Genomic DNA, 18,111 nt, shown 5'->3' with positions numbered 1-18,111 from the left:
ATCAACCAGTACCAAGAATCCAGAGCATACCCAGACGATTAATAATCATCTGAATATATTCCAGATCCCTGGCGCCGATCAATGCAAAAGATCCTCCCGACGATGAGCCGAGCACATCCCAGGCTCCTGGCACAATCAATGCAAATAACCTTCCCCAATGATAATCATTATCATCAGAAAGAAAAATCATCTAAATTTTTCGATGCAAAAAAAATCTAAAATATACTCATTAAAAAGGACAATTTGTGTTGTTTTCATAAAAAAGATCAGTCATAAATCACACTTTAGAAGGAAGGAAAAAAAAAATCAAGAATATATGCAGAATCAGTGAAACATCACAGTTTAGGCGACAGGTTTAAGGCCAATCAAGGAAATACGAAACATAAATTGTACTCAAGTTATCTGTAGTTCAGCTGAAAACTGGGTCAAAGTTCTCCTTCGGAAGATTCTAGACGTCATTTTCTTAAAATCACATTTAACACTTATTTTGTATCAATTAAAGGTTCAGACGTCTGTAATCCCACACTTCTTGAAGTCTTTCAAACTTTTGATCTCTAGTGGCTGAGCCAGGTCCGGAGGTCCGCTTTGGATCTGCCTTCTCTTCTGTAACAGCCTTGCATGCTCTGCAAGATCGCCATGATATTTTGAGAGGTTATTTTTTAGATAAACAGCTGAACCCTTTAGATGTTTACGTTGTTTCATCAGTTATCTTGTGCTTTCGATTCACAATCCTGATCAGGATCGCTGGTTTATCCAAATTCTTTCTCTGAGGAAGTGGACGACAGACCTCAACAGTACTTAGATCCAAGGAAATCCCTTTAGACGTGAGAAATAATCCAACTTGGGAAAATGTGTAAAAAAAATAAATAAATAAATAAAAACTAAATTAAAATAAAGCTTATATCAGTTCCATGTTGTTCAGTTAATAATAAATCTTTCATTCACATGTTGGTGACTTTATTATTATTTTTTCCATTCAGTTTGAGTTATACGAATAATTGATCCAGGAGGAATAAAAATGAGTTCATTTTAGGCAGTTTCACACAGTGGTATGATATTGTATTTCTTGTAAAAGCAGGAAAAGTTGATCACAGGAACAAAAAGATGACATTGGAAAGTTATTTTTCCAAATCAATGGAGCAGGTCTCTCCAAAACCGTTTTCCTGTTTACACATAATACATACACTCGGCTTGCATGAAAACAGCCAACACATGTGCTCATACACTGTAATAGAGATCTAACTTTAGGCCCCATTTTGTATTGGTGTAAAACTGTGTTCCTTTTAAGAGCAGAAAAGTTTAATAAGGCTTTTTGGTTTAGCAAACACTGCTAAATTCAAGGAAAAAAAGCAGAAGAATTCAAGTACCGTATTTTCCGGACTATAAGTCGCGGTTTTTTTCATAGATTGAATGTCCCTGCGACTTATACTCCAGTGCGACTTATATACGAATTTTTAATGAGATGAGATATGGACCTTAAGTCTAGAGTGCCCTCTTATGGTGATCTATGCAATTACTTTATTTACTTTAGTTATTCAGACGTGACACAGAGGACAAAGAATTTAAGGGATTTAGTGATATGGAGTGAGATTGCGTGCAATTAATTACAGTAAAGATACAAAGTTGATGAGTTCTTCAGACTATAGTTAAATAAAACTGTTATGTTATATAAATGCTACACCTTTTTGTTTTTTTCATGATGCTAATATGTGAATATGTGTTGACACATATTCAGCCTGTTTTCTATTCACTTATGAATGTTATAACTTACCTTCCAGGATGATGTAATATCGTTTTTTTCAACCAGTTTGTAAAATAAATTACTTGAAAAAAATGCGACTTATACTCCAGTGCGACTTATGTATGGTTTTTTCTTCTTCATTATGCATTTTTTGGCCCCTGCGACTTATACTCCGGTGCGACTTATAGTCCGAAAAATACGGTATTATTGTTCTGAGGCCTAAAAACACTGATCTAGAAACACTTATCTATTTCCTGTATTATAGAGGTAAAGGTTTTAAAAAATGTTTTTTAATAACTTTGATTAAGAAATACTGACACAGATCACAAATTCAAGTAAGATTTAAATTGGTGTTTGATTCAATACACAACAACTACTTGATACATTTAATGAACATTTTGATGCAATGGCTCATTTCTTACCATAGTACAAATAGATCTAAATGTTTTTCACACTGTTCATTCCCAGTTAGCAAGTTGTAGATGGTATGTCTTGTGTCTTCATGGTGAATACAAAAACATAATTTATTCAACCACAGTTTTTAGAAAATGCAAAAGTTATATTGATGGCTGTTGGATATTTAAACAGGGGCTGCATTTTGTCAACGGGCCACACTTTGGACATGGATGGTTTAAGACATCTACAAAAACGTGCAACAAAACATTTTCTTTTTATAACTGGCCTGGTAAATGATTTAAAAATCAATAAACTGCTTTGGAAAGTTTTCTTGGCCATTTTTTTAAAGCAGGGAAGACACAACAGACCTCAAAAACCCCAAAATTTTTAGTGCAGCCAAACACTTGGTGTCAGAGCCAATTTACCTGCACTTTGGATGAGATGGTCTGTTGGGTTAAACAAAGACACACTCATGGCTCTTGGCTGCATGGTCCTGTAATGACCCCTAGTGGAGAACACAGAAGGGGAATTTTGGAAGAAAAAGGGGGAATTTAAAAAAATGTAATTATATAAAGAAAAAAAGTATTGAATGAGGCTAAAGAAAAAGCTCTTGCGCTTCTTCATTTGAAGTCCGGCTTTTCTGGAAAGGTGCAACCTGCTCGTTTGATGATAACGTTTGCAGAATAATGTCCTGCCTTCACGCACTGATCCAGAGATTTCTCCTGAACAAGGCCAGAAAGAAAACCTGCAACCAGAAGTAACATACAACACCAAACATTACAAAAAGCAACAACACAAGGGATGGATAGACAGATGGAAATCTCACCTCCTACAAAGGCGTCTCCGGCACCGTTTGTGTCCACAATATCCTTGGGGTCAATCTTTACTACAGGGAAAGTCTCGACCTTGTCACCTAAAGGAGACATTAAAACGGTCTCAAAAAGATCTTACAAGGAAACATCCTGGTGAAAACGCAGCCTTACCCTGAGCCATGACAGTTTCATCCTTCCCCTGTGTCAGCACCACAACCCTTTGCCTCTTTGAGTTGACTTTTGGTAAAGCCTGAGCTTTCTTGGCAATCTCCTTAATGTCCTTAGTCTAAATGCAACAAAAACTCAAATCCATCACGATGCACAAGACTCCCGCATAAACCTGAACTGTCAGTGTGCTCACCTCAAAGTCTTGCTCCTTAGCAAATGCAGCTCCCTCCTGCATAAACAAAAAAGCAAAGGTCAGCCTTTTCGCTTTAAACAAACATCATGGCTGCAGCCAGAATGTAGCTCACCGTCTCGTTGCCGAAGAGCACGTCCACATAGGGCATAACTTTCATGAGGTTGTCCTTGAAGAACTGGCAGATGAACGGCGCGGAGAGATTCAAGCAAAATAATTTGTTGGTTTCTGAAGCGTGTTTGGCCACTTTCAAGATGGACTCCACGGACACAGTCAGGAAGAAACCCTGAAAAACAGGATTGAGTTGCACTTCACTTTCTGATTTAGCAAAAATAGTCTCATACTGAACAGATAGTGCATCTCCTGTAGGAGCCACGAAGTCTTACTTCACACTTTAGCAAAATCAGACTTGCACCACTGTTACTATCAGGATAAATATAAATGAAATATTGTTTTTAGCATTAATAAAACAAATACTTAAAGAGAAAATAGCCTTTTTTTAAAGAAGTATAAAACTGTTTATAGCCTTTGAGAGGATCACATGACTTATTTTCAAAACAAAACACATTCTGTCCCACATAGAATCCTCTCAATGTAGCAGATAGTGTCAACGGTGATATAGAAAATAGAAACAGTTAATTTTATAGTTAGTGGTGTGTGTCAGTCAGAAATTCGAAAAATTTAACTGACTAAAATTAAATCAGAGCAAATGAAGCGACGAAAGTATTATATTTTTCGGATCATAACTTAAAATTATAATCTGGTAAAATTCTGGTAAAATCTTCAAGTGAGAATTCTGCCTGTGCTTTAGGGACGCAACAATACAGTTTGCTCATGGTTTGATATAAACCTCGATATGAGTGTCACGGTTCCATACGAACTGAGCAAAAAAAAAAAAAACTGAAATCCTACAATTCCACAGATTATGGTGTATTTTGCAAACATAAATAAAATAGCAAAAAAATCAGATTTTTATCAAGTGGACAGTTCTTGCCAGAATCACATTTAAATACAACTCTGGTAAACATTATAACCCATAATGGAATGTAAAAGTGTCTCATTCTTCAATACTTGTAGACATAGACACAATGAACTGCAACAATTTAATCAGTTCTCTTAAGTTTTGTCAGCTGGATGTCATAAACAATCTAAACTGAACCAATTTAAAATATTTAGAACAGACTTACTTAGAAGTCCATATAAATAACAGCAACACAAGTAAAATGTAGTATATCTTAGCTGTAAGTTATCTACTCATATACCTTTAGATTTTTTCGCAAAAAGATAAGCTTCTTGGTTGTTTTTAGCATTTAGCTAAAACTTTTATTTTCCTGGGCTCACTTTCGAACTGTTCATGTTTATATTGAATATTGTCCCATCCCTGCTGTGCTTACTGACCTCAAAATGTTTTTCTGAGGTAAACAGTGCTCAATAATCTGTCTAAATGGTTTGGTAAACTATGAAGCCAAACTGCTTAATGGATTGTAGGAGCATTATGGGTGCTTTCAAATGTTTGTGAATGAGTTTAATAAAATTGGGCTTTTCTGACTGTTTTGCTTTGCTTGTGGTCCAAAAAATGTGCTACTTTTAACACCCAGACCCATCCTTCCTTAAAAATGAAATTATGTTGAAGATACCACAAACCAAGTTGACCACAGAAAACTATTCAGATATTTTTCTATTAGACGGATGTCACTATGGGTTCTTATGGGTTAAATTAAAACATTTTATTTTTTCTGAAACCAGGGAGTCTACAGTGCAAGTCACCTAATGAAAATGTAGCACATATGGATGAAACTCGACTTACAGCGATGTAAAAGACCTTTGCTTTTTCCACCAACTTCCAGTTTTCCTCCACATCTAGATGCTTTTCCCTCTTATAACAGTTAGCAGCAGCTAGGTTAGCAACCAGAGACCTGTGGAGGGAGGACAAGACACGGATGAGGAACCCTGTGTGGCAGTGACCCATCTGACTGCTTATCAGTTTATTGACCTGACCGGTTATCGCCGGTGATGCAAGCGGCACACGTTCCTGTGGGCTCTTCATCTTGCTCGTAGTAGTGGGCATCCACGTGGGCCTCTTCTGCCTTCTGCTTCAGGATGTCCCCGAACTTATCTTTGCCAATGCAGCCAAAGAAGGTCCCCACTTTGTGAGGCTTTTGGATCATCCACTGCGTTCAGGCAGAACAGACTAAAATGAAAGTCGACTCTGATAGGGGGTCAAATGGGTCCAGTTCCAGGGAAGTCACTGACCTGAGCGATTTTAATCGAGTTCTGGGTGGCTCCTCCTGCGTGATACTCCACTTTAAACTTCTTTACAAGCTCCTCGAATCTGTGCACAAAAATATGACATTTTGCAGATTTTTTTTAAATCAGAAGATAATTATTTCTGTCCCACCTTATTTATTTTTCTACATTAGCACAACTAAATACCAATAAATACTCATTAACAATAAAATAACAATTTTAATGCCATACTTATTAGGTTTGTGTGGTTTTTTTGTCAAATAAATCACATTATAAAGTTTGTATTTTGTATTTTACTAAAATTCCTTAAACATTAAAGATGACTGAAAAGTAATTTGATTAAAAATGGTAACTTCTACTAAAAAAAAGAATCAGAAATAATAAATAATATCGGATGATGCAAACCACATTTGTGGAGAACATAGTGATGAAGTATTTTCTTAAAGGGGGAGATTTGGGGAAAAATAAAATCCTAATGATTGCATTGAGATGTTTTAAAGGGTAAAATATGAAAAAAATAAAGTAAACAGTAAAAGTTAGCCTAATATTGTTAGAAAAAGAAAAGACAATTGTCCATTTAGTGAGAATAAATCCAAAATATGTCATTTTTTAAAGATACATTTTAGTAAATCATTGGTGTTTTGTTATAAATCATTTGTCTGGTTATATTCTTGATCTCGAGTCGAGGCAAAGCGAGGACAGAAGCTTCTACTTCCTCTCAGAGTAAAATTTAAAACGCATGAATGACTAACCACTGAGAAACACTCAGCCACATTACATAATGTTCCTTTGAGCTGAAGCAGATTTAATTTGCCATGTTGAGTCTGAATATAGTTCTGCCTTAACCTACAGACCCCTGAGGGTCTTTGTGGTTCACTTTGTAGTCATCAGTTGGATGGAGAAGCTCTGTGTGGCTTCAAAATTAGGATATAAAGATATATAAATCTAATTTAATGAGCAGCTATCCCTTAAACTGTCATTTCTTGCTGCAGTTTCATCTTATTAGCTTTGTTTTTAGGTAAAGTGTGGCAGAAAAAAATGAAATATAAACACTCGTGGCCACATTTCCTTATCTCCTGCTGTTTGTTTTCTAGCTCTCGTCTCAGGGGGACTGGGGAGGTGAAGAGTCCCGTTCTGCAATTGGATGAGACCGTCTCTCTGCTGCGCCGTCATTGGCCCGCCGTGCAAGAACAGAGGTCAATGGTAGCAGTTTCTCGTGTTCGCCTGTTCTGACTGGACTTCTCCAGAGCAGAGAGGCCAAAACAAGAAATGTACTCAGACTCTGTGTTCTCTGCTTACAAAACCCTGTCAGAGGATTAGGTAAATTCTTCACCAAAATCTCTATTTTATTACAAATACCACTATGGAGGAGATACGAACAGCTCTTTGTGCTTGTCCTCAGCCAGGATCTGGTCATTGGGCTTCAGAGTGTACCTGTGAAACAATTACAGGACAAAAAAAAAGAAGGTTAGTTTCTATCTGACACAAAGATACAAACGCTGAAGAGTCTAAAACGTCTGAGATCAATAAATCTGTGAAGCACAGATAAAAGCACAGAACATTTCTGCTACAAACTCTCCATCCAAATCAACATATTGAACAATAAGGCTAATTAAAGGCTAATTTCCTTGAAAGAAAGAGGGTTAGTGAGGCTCAATTATAGCTGAGGGTGGCTATTCTAATCCAGGATTTATGGGTATTTGAGTGGACACTGAGCTGCAGCCTAAAGCAGCCCTTCGCTCCATTAAGTCTGGTCCACAGTGACGGAGCAGACCCCTCTAACCAAAAACAATCACACAAAAAAAGTAAATCATTAGTCCGTTTAGATAACTAAAGGATGAGCCAGTAAAATACCTTAAAGTAAAATTTAAACTAGAAAAAAAGGCAGTTTTCACCAAATCAGAGCCTTTTTGCTCCAAAGACGAAGCAAACTTGGTTATTTTTAGCAGGAAACATGGCCCACAAATCGAATTTGGGGATTCATTCAATCAATGGAGGACATACAGCTTTATTGACTCTAATCTGATCAGTGGGCAGTCTGCTTTCTCTTACTATCAGTATCATTTCCTGCTCTTTGATGATATGAGCATCTTCTTTTATGCTTATGTTCTTCTATTTTCCTGATCTGCACATTTTCCTCAATCATTCATTTTGCTTTTTGCAATTCCAGAAGTCAGGTTTTATGAGTTATTACTCACGCAGTTGTTAATTAGAAACATACAATGTTCTATTACAGACTTACTTGTCTAAGAAGTCTTTGTCTACGACAGCACAGATGTCCAACAGTGGGTTTCCCATCCCAAAAAGTGAATTAGGGCTGAAAGAAAAGGAGGAATTGCTTTAATTACAGTGCAGATTCCAGACAACCCTTATTTCAGCAGTGTGTAAAGAAAAACAGATGATAAACTTTAGAGCCTGAGGGCGCCCTTTTCTAAATGCCACACTTCTGTTTCCATGTGACTCAAATTGGGATCCTGCAGCTGGAATGAAAAAAAAGGCAAAACTGCAAACGTGAGTGATTTGTCAACTTGCTTGTGGCTCATAAGGAGTTTAGAACACAGAAAAGGAACATGACTGCATAGCGTGTGCAAGCATTTCTGCTTTTTGAAAAGAAAAAAATGAAAAACGACAGGAGATTTTAACCAATCTGAGAGCATGTGGCAGTTGGGAAGAGCACTAAATAATAGAAAGGAACTCGTCTGCATTCTGTTGCAACAACATTAAATTGTTCATGAATCTATGAATCTAGCATGCACAAATGTGCATAAAAAAATCAAGAACCATTTGAGTTAAAAAAAACATCTCAATGCATTCCAATTTTGCATGCTTCAGTCTCTCTGAGAAGAAGCCAGATGGAGTCTTTGATTGTAACCATGTGCTGCCATGTTTTCCACATCGCCATTCTTCCTTTTGAAGAAGAAAAAATACACTCCAGCTGCACAGATGATCACTGAAAAACTTACAAACAAAATGCATCCATTCAGTTTTGCACACCACACCCTCACTATTATCTCCCACAGACTCGTGCATCTGCCAATCTGCAGACTGATAATTAATGAGCGTTAGGAGCCATACAGTAACCCAGACTTCCAGCACAGCACCCCACGCCAGAATGATCTTACCTGGCAGAAGACATTTTATCTCCTGCGTTCGCCTTAAATAGTCAGACCTGTGGAGTAACTGGAACCGGCTCGGAATAGGAGCAAACATTGAAAAATCCTCTATTTCTGTAACCCTTTACTCCTCCTCCTACCGATGATTGGCTTTACCGAGACTCGCGTGTCTGGGGCAAAACAAGGGGGCGAGAAGCCTGCAGTTGATCCCGTGCACGCGTCTACCACACCTCCATTATTTTCCGGGTTATTTCTTTATAACGGAAGGCAGTGAAGATCGCTCACGGTGGCGGACACTTTTGGAGGCTGGGCTCGGTACGCGGCGCACAATCTTGAGACGGATCCAAGCATTTGTGCCTGCAGTTATTGGGCATGTACGACAGGTGGACAGGAGGTTTGTGGTGGTGAGACTCCTTCAGACTTACAAATACACGAACCCAGTAAATGTCATTCTCTTTCATATCGCGTAGCTGCTTTATTTTATTGGCAAGTTAATATTGAGATAAGACATAATGTCAAATGTATATTGGTTCAGTATAGCTCCAAAAAACAACAGCACGATAAATGCTACGGACAAAAACAGATTTAGCAGCCGGGGAGATGCACGCGCGCTCTAAAACACACAAGCACAGGGGCGGACTTAGCACTTGGGGGGCCCGGGGCGAACAATAATATGGAGCCGCCTATGGATTTTTATTTCACCCAAATTTTTAACAATTAACATTTAAATTAAAAAATCAATTGCTTGTTATATTTTAATGGGTTTTGATACTCTAATTCAAATGAAAATGTATTTTTCAATTTACAATATTAAAAAAGTCATTTCAATTTGTTTTTTTTAAATAAATTTCAAAGCAACTTAAAATCTACTGAACTTTAATTTGCCATGGTGTATGTTTAAGTGTTGAAATTCATAAGAAATAGCAAATCAGCCTTCTTCCTCAGTATAATACATTTTCATTAACAGGGCATCATCAAAGACTGTTAATAAAAACTGGACATAACAAGTGCTGAAGTCCCCCATGGGAAATGTCTTACCTCCAGCTAAATCAGGCCAGAGCATTTGCCGTCACTTCCTGATATGTCTACCCCCAGATTGCAACAGATTGCCCCATCAACAGTGATTAGTCCGAGTCGGTCCGAGTCACGTTATTAGAGGAACTACTGTTGCCAATAACGAGTGAGCTTCCTGAAAATGAGCTGGGGAGAATCTGTCAATCATTCGAGGCGGGGCCAGTGAGCAGGTTTTTACAGAGGTATCTGATTAGTCTGTTTATAACTTGCAATAAATAAAAAATATATTTGAAAATTAAAAATCTAGGATTAGAAAGAACGTGGCAAGAAGAATGCATCAGAGCAAGAATAGTTATTCTGACATATAAAATGACTGAGAAATAACTGTCTATTTCTCAATGAAAGTCTATTTGGCTTTCTTGCAACCAGCGGGTGCTTCCATTCTGGAACATGGGAGGGGTTGATAAGTCCATTGATATACATGTCAATGGGCCCAATTCTCCTTTTTATGTTGTATTTAAATCTAATGTTTGAGTTTCTGCAGTGAACATTTAAATAAATGCATTTGAAGCTAAACTCCTCTGGAGCCAGGTCTGTTCTGTTTATCTTCTTCTTGTTTTCCTTATTCAACATTAGTTTATTCACATTATTTTTGTAGTTTCTTAACTTGCATTGTTAGAATTTTGTGTGAGATAAACTTCCTATTTCATTATAATTTTCACCGCCGCTTGGACAACATCGCTTCATCTTATTTACTCTTCCATGATCTTCCAAGCTATTCCTCCTTCACCTCACCTATTTGTTTAAAGGAACAGCTGCATCTGACCACCACCAGCAGCATAATGTGACCAACAACTGTTTGAAACATCTGCTTTTCTACAATTAAAAAAAAATTAAAACCTAAAAATTAAAACCTAGATTGGTCTAACAGGAGCTTCAAACTGTATCTCTAGCAGTAACTTTTTAGACTTCCCTTCACTGACAGATTTGGTGGGGAAAAGTTTGCCTATTTTCTTTTAAATGACAATGTCAAAAAGGTATCATTAAAATCTTACATAGATTTTATTCAACCAACCAGTATACAAAGATTAAAAGATCTCAATAAAACTGTACATTTTGTGAATAATATGAAGAAACAAGAATACACAAATGTTGTACATGTAAAGCAAATAAGTTTGGAACAAATTATCAATTCATATCAAGACTAAATCCATCCCTGATTCTTCCTGACATTGGGTTTGGTTTTACTCATGTGATTATAAGCCATCTTCATTGTTCTATCTTGATTGTTTGAACAAAATATTATGTTCATTAAACCAAAATCCAAATTTCTTTGAGTAGCTCAAATCAGATAGTACTTACACACTACTTCTCCCAGTACACACACAACAAAACATCAATTAAAACTAATCTGTCTCATCTTTACAAGATAACATGTTAATTATATTTTTTTATGTTTGTTACCGGTCTGTTTTTTTTATTTATTTAATGTACAGTTTATTGTTCGTTACTGTAAAATGCATGTTTATTTAAAACAAATGAAGCACGACATTTTTAGTCTACGTTGAGAAAACAACATGCACGTACTCAATCTAGTTTGAAAGGGATTGTGCAACCTGCTGCAGGGCAGAGCAAGGTGTTGCCTCGCTTCACAATTGAATGGAAATACGCAAAATGATTTGATTTTAAAAATAGAAATTGATAGAATTATGCATAAATTGCATTTATATCACAGATGAGAGGACACACATTTGTTGCATGCGTTCTTTGATAGCAGGTGAGGACAACTCACCTGGCGCCCCTGAACGCACGTCCCTGATTCAGATAAGGAGCTAGCGCTTTCAAAACCTCACCGACACCCAGTTGCAAAAGTGTTATCAAAACGTCTCCAAAATTATAGCGTGTTATCTGCTAGAGCTGAGTCTACGGGTTAAATGTTAACATGCACCCACACTACACCGATCATTTCATGCTTCGAACTTCATAAAGTTCCGTAATTTTTGTCAACACACATCAATGCATTTGTTGATTGCATGCTTGCAGTGAGGGTAAAGAACATTGCTTTGCGGGGAAAATCAGGATGTAGGGGTCATGCTCCCACAGAAGTAGAATTGTTATCTCGATCGCCCGCTGTCACCTTAGGTCGGGAAGGGTCTCTTTGGTCGGAGACTCTGCCTTCTTCTCCTCATCCTCTACATCTGCAAGTTTGATCTTTTTCGCTTTGGGTTCATCGGACGCCATGGTGGCCCAAGCACGTTGTGTCAGTCACTGTTTCTTCTGGGGTTTAATGGCGGTTGGTTTGCAACTTTGAGCGCACGTCTGCCACCTACTGGTATGGAATGTGAATGTCGAGAGTCAAGGTATTTATTTGTAGGATAAATCTAAATCTTTTAAAACATTTTTTCTCTTTTCAATCCTAACTGTATATTCTATCATCATTTGTCCCTCCAAAACTTTTTTTTATTGTTGTATTTTTTAAATAGTTTTTGATTTTTTTTCTTTTTTTTTCAAAAAATGAAACAATCATTTTGTAATTACACTTTTTCTTTCCTTCTCAAGGTCTTTGGTTAGTCATGTTTCCTGCAATTTAATAAGACACGTTCTCCAGTCCCATACTCGTAAAATTCACATGTTTAATCAAAGATTGTAACTCAGTGACCAAACCAGAGTGGCAACAATTTCCTGTATTAAAGTTTATGTTGACATATTCCTCCTACCTTTGTTGCCATCTCCATTTTTTTTTCTTTCACAACACTTTTTCCCTTTTGGCTGAGTTTCATACCATATATACATTTAGAAGACGTTCACTCAATGACAAGAATAAAGCAATAATAAAATGCACATTTTCCAAAGTAAACCTAAAGGAATTACAGAGGTTTTTTTTTTTTTTAAAAAATGTAAATGTCCATCTATAAAGCTTATAGGCTTTACTACTTTTCTGGTGGTACTTGAGAAAAGAGTGTGTAAATAATCTCTGGTGTGAGCAATTACTTAAAGGAAATTTTCATTTTCTATTACTACATTTAGTTTAATAAATATAATAAAACCAGGATATTCATCAAATAGAATCGTAAAGATAGCTTAGTGTTATAATCATAAAACCAAACAGAATGTTTTTCCACGCATGAAGAAATTAGGATAAATTTAAGTAATTGTTATCATCAGTTGACAATTTATTAAAAAATAATTTTGTCCAAAATATAAGCATTAATATTTCTTCACATTTTTTTTTAGAAAATGCTCGGTTTGTTTTAATATATAATTAGGACCTTTTGGCTTTTCATTACAAGGTTTGGTTATTCCCTGAGTAGTGACTGATAGGTAGGTTGTTCATGCCATTCCTCCTATGACGAGGAGCTGTAAACCCATGTTTTGACTACATATTTTTCTTCCAAAAGCTTCAGTATTCTAACAAAACTAATACACACCATAAAGTTAAATATGATAATGTACTGGCTATTTGAAAGGACTCAGAACGTTGAATGGCCTGATGTGCAGTTTAGATCGCTAGTAAATGTTGCCTGCAAAACCATACCCGGGTTCTTTTTTAACCCATTGACTGACAACAATTAAGGGTAATACAGGTATCCTTAGATTTCGCCTGATTGAAAAAAATAATACATATATATTTTTTTTCTTGAATGAAAGAAAAAAAAGAGACGGGCGAGGGTTATTACACTATAAAATATTCCAATTAACGCTAATTTAATAGCCTCCAATATACAAGCATTTCCATTTGTAGAAGCACACCTCATTTCTTTCTGCTTACGTGTGCACATAGTTGCAGGCGTCCCCTGAGATGCCTATGCAATACTTCCATATTGACAACTGGACTCTTCCTTGTAGTTGATTCGAGTTTAAAAAACAAGTTATCTGCGGATAAATCTTTGTAAAAGCTGAAAAAAACATTTGGAAATTTACATGTTTTTTCTTCATCTGATTAAGGTTTAACGATACGTTGGTAAGTATGATCTATATTTTCTTTTTCTGTTTTCTTAGCAGAATAAAAAAAATGTTTCTTTACAGATTTTTCAAATGTATTTTTAACCAACGTTTTAGCTTAAATCAACATTGAATAATTTTGAATGTGACTGACATTGTTGTAGTTTTTGTCTGCTATCTGGTCTCAGAAACAGTGTTTCAACAAGGTTTCCATTGTTGCAGCTGAGATGATCAACAGTCTGTTCCTGATTAACCACTCTGGAGACATTTTCCTGGAGAAACACTGGAAGAGTGTTATCAGTCGGAGTGTGTGTGATTACTTTTTCGAGGCAAAGGAAAAAGCAATAGAGCCAGAAAATGTGCCCCCTGTCCTGCAGACTCCACATCACTATCTCATCAGTATATACAGGGACAAGATCTTCTTCCTTTCTGCCATCCAGACTGAAGTGCCTCCACTGTTTGTCATTGAGTTCCTGCACAGAGTTGGAGACACTTTCTTGGTATTATTGATTTCTTACTTTCATGACTTTTTCATGATAAAAGTCTGTCAGATTTGAAGTTCTTCAAGTCAAATTCTATGAATAAATGTTTTTGTTTGTACTGCATATTGTTGTGAATCAAGATGTAACACAAAGTAATTTAAAACACATACTTTATTAGCTATTTGAGGAACCAGTTTGCGCTTAAAAATAAGTATTTCAGCTGCCACTTTAACCCTGTCTGCAGTTAACAATTTTCTCTCAACTTTATTCAAGGCAGACAGTAGATTGGCTTTGAAAGTATGATTTAAGCCATCATAACTGGACCTTGATTCTCCTGACCTGTACTTTAAATAGAAAAGATCATTGGTCATTATATCAATAATAACATGACCGATATATACTTTTTTTTACTGAGTGATGGACATCTCATCTTGTCTAAACAAAACTATGTTTATGTCTGAAATTTTCCAAGGACACTAATAAATGTTGCTGAATAGATTTCATGTTAAAAACAGTAACAGTTTTCAAAATAGAGTTAATAGTGCAGTTATAGTAAAAAAAGCTGCAAAAAATGTTTGAATTTATTGTTTGTGTGATGTGGTCATGTCATGTACAAATCAACTTTAATGCAAAGTATGCATGATTTTATTAGATCCAATTTTTTATTAAAAGCTTATCAAGTGCTTTGAAGTACCGTACTGTTATTTGTGCTATTCTGACTCCAGTAACCATACAACATAAACTTGCATTATTGTCCATACGGGTCAGCTGACACTAAAGAGGGTATCCACGGTTGTCATTTGAGTAACAAGCATCTTTTTCTTGTTTTTTTGTTGTTGTTGTTGTTGTTTTGCAGGATTACTTTGGAGAATGTTCAGAAACTGTAATCAAGGATAATGTAGTGATTGTTTACGAGTTGTTGGAGGAGATGCTCGACAACGGATTTCCGCTCGCGACCGAGTCCAACGTCCTCAAGGAAATGATAAAGCCTCCGAACATTCTGCGGTCTGTCGTCAATACTCTAACAGGTAAACAAAAGTCAGCACGGACACTGTGAACTCCTGGTTCTTTTACTTGAGTGTCAGCATTAACATGACGTTTTATGTTTCCCAGGAGGTAGCCATGTTGGAGACACTTTGCCAACAGGTCAGCTGTCCAATGTTCCATGGAGGCGAGCTGGTGTCAAATACACTAATAACGAGGCATATTTTGATGTGATAGAAGAAATTGATGCAATTCTTGATAAATCAGGTACATCAAAATAAGAGAAGAATAAAACAGTTTGTGGGAAATGCACAGTAATACAGGTGAATTTTACTTAATAGGGACGACAGTATTTGCAGAGATCCAAGGGGTCATTGAAGCTTGTGTGAGGCTTACTGGGATGCCGGATCTCACGTTGTCCTTCATGGTTGGTTCATTTTCCCCTCTGTGTTTCAATCATTTGTGCTCTGGAGCATTTTGTTCAAGTCTAAATTTCCCTCGTTGTTGTTTTATTGACAGAATCCTCGTCTCCTGGATGATGTGAGCTTTCATCCCTGTGTGCGGTTCAAGCGCTGGGAGTCGGAACGGGTTTTGTCTTTCATCCCTCCAGATGGAAATTTTACGCTCATGACGTATCAAGTCAGCTCTCAAAAGTAAGCAATTCAATTCAACTCTCTGTTCCTTTATAATTTATATAATTTTATATCTGTAATTTTGTAGCACTACTAGACTTTATAAGTACTCAAATAAATGTCTCATGTTGCAGAAAAAAACTGTAAAAATACAACAAAAAGTCTAAACTTCAATTTCAGAAGTGTGATTTACAAATACGTTTATTGTTTTATAAATAATAACACATGGTTTATTGACTATTTTTATTTTATTTTATTTAAGCTGAGTATAATATATTCTAATATTACAGGTGGAATTTACTGAGACTGCTTTTGTGGCTCTTTCTCTTCTCAGTCTTGTAGCCATCCCGGTGTATGTGAAGCAGAACATCAGCTTCTTGGAGGCTGGATCTTGTGGTCGCCTGGATATTACCATCGGGCCCAAGCAGACCATGGGGAAAACAGTGGAGGGCTTGATGGTCACAGTCCACATGCCTAAAGCTGTGCTCAGTGTCAATCTCACAGCCACTCAGGGGACCCACACCTATGATCTTGCCACTAAGGTAGAAGACCTCTGTGTGCCAGCATCTTTTTACTCATCTCTGTAGTGTTGAACATTTTGTAGTCTAGTTAATTTTAAATGGAAAAGCAGTAGCCAGAGTCACAGAAAATTTGTATGATTTTTATCATAGCTAATTTTAAATAGCCATCAAACTGGAATAATAATAATAATACATTTTATTTATACAGATTTTAAAAGATACTCAAAGACGCTTACAAAATAAACAAATTACGTTTAAAAAAAGCAGTAATAAGAAACATTTAATTTAAAGATTCAAGCAGCATAAAGTCAAATGGCGTTTTGTTTTGTTATTCTTACTCTAAGGAGGTTTCTTTTTATAGACTCTGGTCTGGGATATTGGAAAACTAAACCCCCAGAAGCTCCCAAATTTACGCGGCAGTCTGAGTATGCAGACCGGGGTCCCAAAACCTGAAGAGAACCCCTCTCTCAACATTGACCTGAAGATACAGCAGCTGGCCATATCAGGTAACTCTCTTTTTGTAGCCGAAATACTTTTTATTGAGGTAAAATATTGTTTTAATGACAATGACTTAAAGTTTAGGGTATTTGTTGTTTAAGTCTTGGAGCTATGAGTTAATGTTAGGTGGAAAGCCATGACCTGAAAAACAATGAGACAGCACGAGGCAAGCAGAAAATTCAGCAAACTTTTGAGATAATTACTTATTTGTACTTTATTTACAATGGGAATAAACTCTCTTTCCTCTGCTTAAACTTCCTGATTTTTTGCACCTTTTCAAGTACTTCACTTTCAGTGTTATCAGCTTTGCTTTTGCTCTTTTAGTTATCCTTGTACCGTATTTTTTTGGAGCTTGTTTTAAGGTCATGATGGCAGCATTAATGTTCATGAATTGCAGCGTTTCAGTTTTCTGAATTGATTAGCTCACCGTGTTCTGTTCTCTGTGTGCAGGTCTGAAAGTGAGTCGTCTGGACATGTACGGGGAGAAGTACAAACCCTTTAAAGGGGTCAAATACTTGACTAAAGCAGGAAAATTTCAGGTGCGGACTTAAAGAACGATCTGAGGTCAGCAATCCAGTGAGGCAAGTGCATCGGATAAGAAATCCAATGTGCTCGCTCTGCTGATGACTCAGCTTTCCAATAAGTCGAGTACCTGACATTACTAATGAAATTTATGCAGATTAACAACTATTTATCTTGTGTTACATGTAATTTATGTTTTTGTAGCGTGTAAAGGGAAGCTTTAACAATCAATGTGACCTTATTCTACTGCCTAAAGTGTGTATTTTGCTACAATGCATAGATAACTCTTGACTTTATTGCTGTTATTTTTGTAATTTAATCCAGAATTTTGCCTAAGGGAAATGTCAAGCTTTGAAAAATGAAAATTCAAACTGAGTGCCTTTTTACTACACCTCCTGTTACCGGTATTTGCCAAAATACAGAGAAGTTTTTCAAAAAGAAACATTTTGAAGTACATTCAGTTTTGTGTGATTCATTTCTTTAAAAAAGAAAAATCTAATCAACTAGTTGCAGTTTAGGCACTTTTGCACAAATCTGCTTTCTAAATGTGGCCTTGTAGGATCAGCACAAAACACACTACTGCCTTTTGAGGGGAAACTTTTCTCCAGCTTCACCAAGAGTTGCTATTATTAATTCATGCTTCATGTTTTTGTGTCAAATCACTTTTTCCAAAGTTTTGCATCAATTTGAATGCAACCTATCAATATTCTGCACAGCGTTTGCACAATCAAATATCTTTGTGGAAAATACTACTTGCTCCTCTTGTATGGAGTTGAATCTATATTCCAGTTTGTAGGACTTCTTATTAAAACTTTATACTAATAACTAAGTGTCTGGATTTTTTTTTAT

General features: G+C 36.5%; 2 protein-coding genes across 5 annotated transcripts; one reads left to right on the top strand and one right to left on the bottom strand.

Moving 5' to 3' along the window:
• Positions 1-2,067: 2,067 nt before the first annotated feature.
• Positions 2,068-12,320, bottom strand: adka (adenosine kinase a). Of its 2 annotated transcripts, none has more exons than XM_024297670.2 (11): positions 11,819-12,320; positions 7,797-7,871; positions 6,935-6,988; positions 5,561-5,639; positions 5,306-5,478; positions 5,115-5,223; positions 3,423-3,593; positions 3,311-3,346; positions 3,121-3,235; positions 2,964-3,050; positions 2,068-2,882 (listed from the first exon to the last, which is right to left on the bottom strand). In XM_024297670.2, the coding sequence occupies exons 1-11, from the start codon at positions 11,920-11,922 to the stop codon at positions 2,758-2,760; spliced, it is 1,128 nt and encodes a 375-aa protein (XP_024153438.1). In that variant the 5' UTR covers positions 11,923-12,320; the 3' UTR covers positions 2,068-2,757. The 2 variants fall into 2 exon arrangements, with proteins under 2 accessions (XP_024153438.1, XP_024153439.1); XM_024297671.2 differs by lacking the exon at positions 11,819-12,320 and adding an exon at positions 8,677-8,831.
• A 1,043-nt stretch (positions 12,321-13,363) lies between these two features.
• Positions 13,364-18,087, top strand: ap3m1 (adaptor related protein complex 3 subunit mu 1). 3 transcript variants are annotated; one of them, XM_024297642.2, is made up of 9 exons: positions 13,364-13,642; positions 13,812-14,123; positions 14,962-15,133; positions 15,219-15,356; positions 15,431-15,516; positions 15,609-15,742; positions 16,056-16,263; positions 16,604-16,748; positions 17,191-18,087. In XM_024297642.2, exons 2-9 carry the CDS (start codon positions 13,851-13,853, stop codon positions 17,289-17,291), a joined length of 1,257 nt encoding a protein of 418 aa, XP_024153410.1. In that variant the 5' UTR covers positions 13,364-13,642; positions 13,812-13,850; the 3' UTR covers positions 17,292-18,087. The 3 variants fall into 3 exon arrangements, with proteins under 3 accessions (XP_024153410.1, XP_024153409.1, XP_024153407.1); XM_024297641.2 differs by having other exon boundaries at positions 13,788-14,123; XM_024297639.2 differs by having other exon boundaries at positions 13,368-13,642; positions 13,846-14,123.
• The last annotated feature ends 24 nt before the right edge of the window (positions 18,088-18,111 follow it).

This window comes from Oryzias melastigma, linkage group LG15, assembly GCF_002922805.2.
Source record: "Oryzias melastigma strain HK-1 linkage group LG15, ASM292280v2, whole genome shotgun sequence".
In the NCBI taxonomy this organism is placed as follows: Eukaryota; Metazoa; Chordata; class Actinopteri; order Beloniformes; family Adrianichthyidae; genus Oryzias; species Oryzias melastigma.
The sequence above is the reverse complement of the archived record's forward strand: the minus strand, read 5'-3'. Positions and strand labels throughout refer to the sequence as shown.

Excerpts from the sequence above, each read along its gene's own strand:
- adka (XM_024297670.2), bottom strand. The coding sequence starts at position 11,922 with ATGGCGTCCGATGAACCCAAAGCGAAAAAGATCAAACTTGCAGATGTA. Across the intron at positions 6,989-7,796 it reads GACAAAGACTTCTTAGACAA|GTACACTCTGAAGCCCAATG; the intron begins GTAAGTCTGTAA and ends ATTGTTTCACAG. Across the intron at positions 5,479-5,560 it reads ACTCGATTAAAATCGCTCAG|TGGATGATCCAAAAGCCTCA; the intron begins GTCAGTGACTTC and ends GCCTGAACGCAG.
- ap3m1 (XM_024297642.2), top strand. The coding sequence starts at position 13,851 with ATGATCAACAGTCTGTTCCTGATTAACCACTCTGGAGACATTTTCCTG. Across the intron at positions 15,517-15,608 it reads ATCTCACGTTGTCCTTCATG|AATCCTCGTCTCCTGGATGA; the intron begins GTTGGTTCATTT and ends TTTTATTGACAG. Across the intron at positions 16,749-17,190 it reads ACAGCAGCTGGCCATATCAG|GTCTGAAAGTGAGTCGTCTG; the intron begins GTAACTCTCTTT and ends CTCTGTGTGCAG.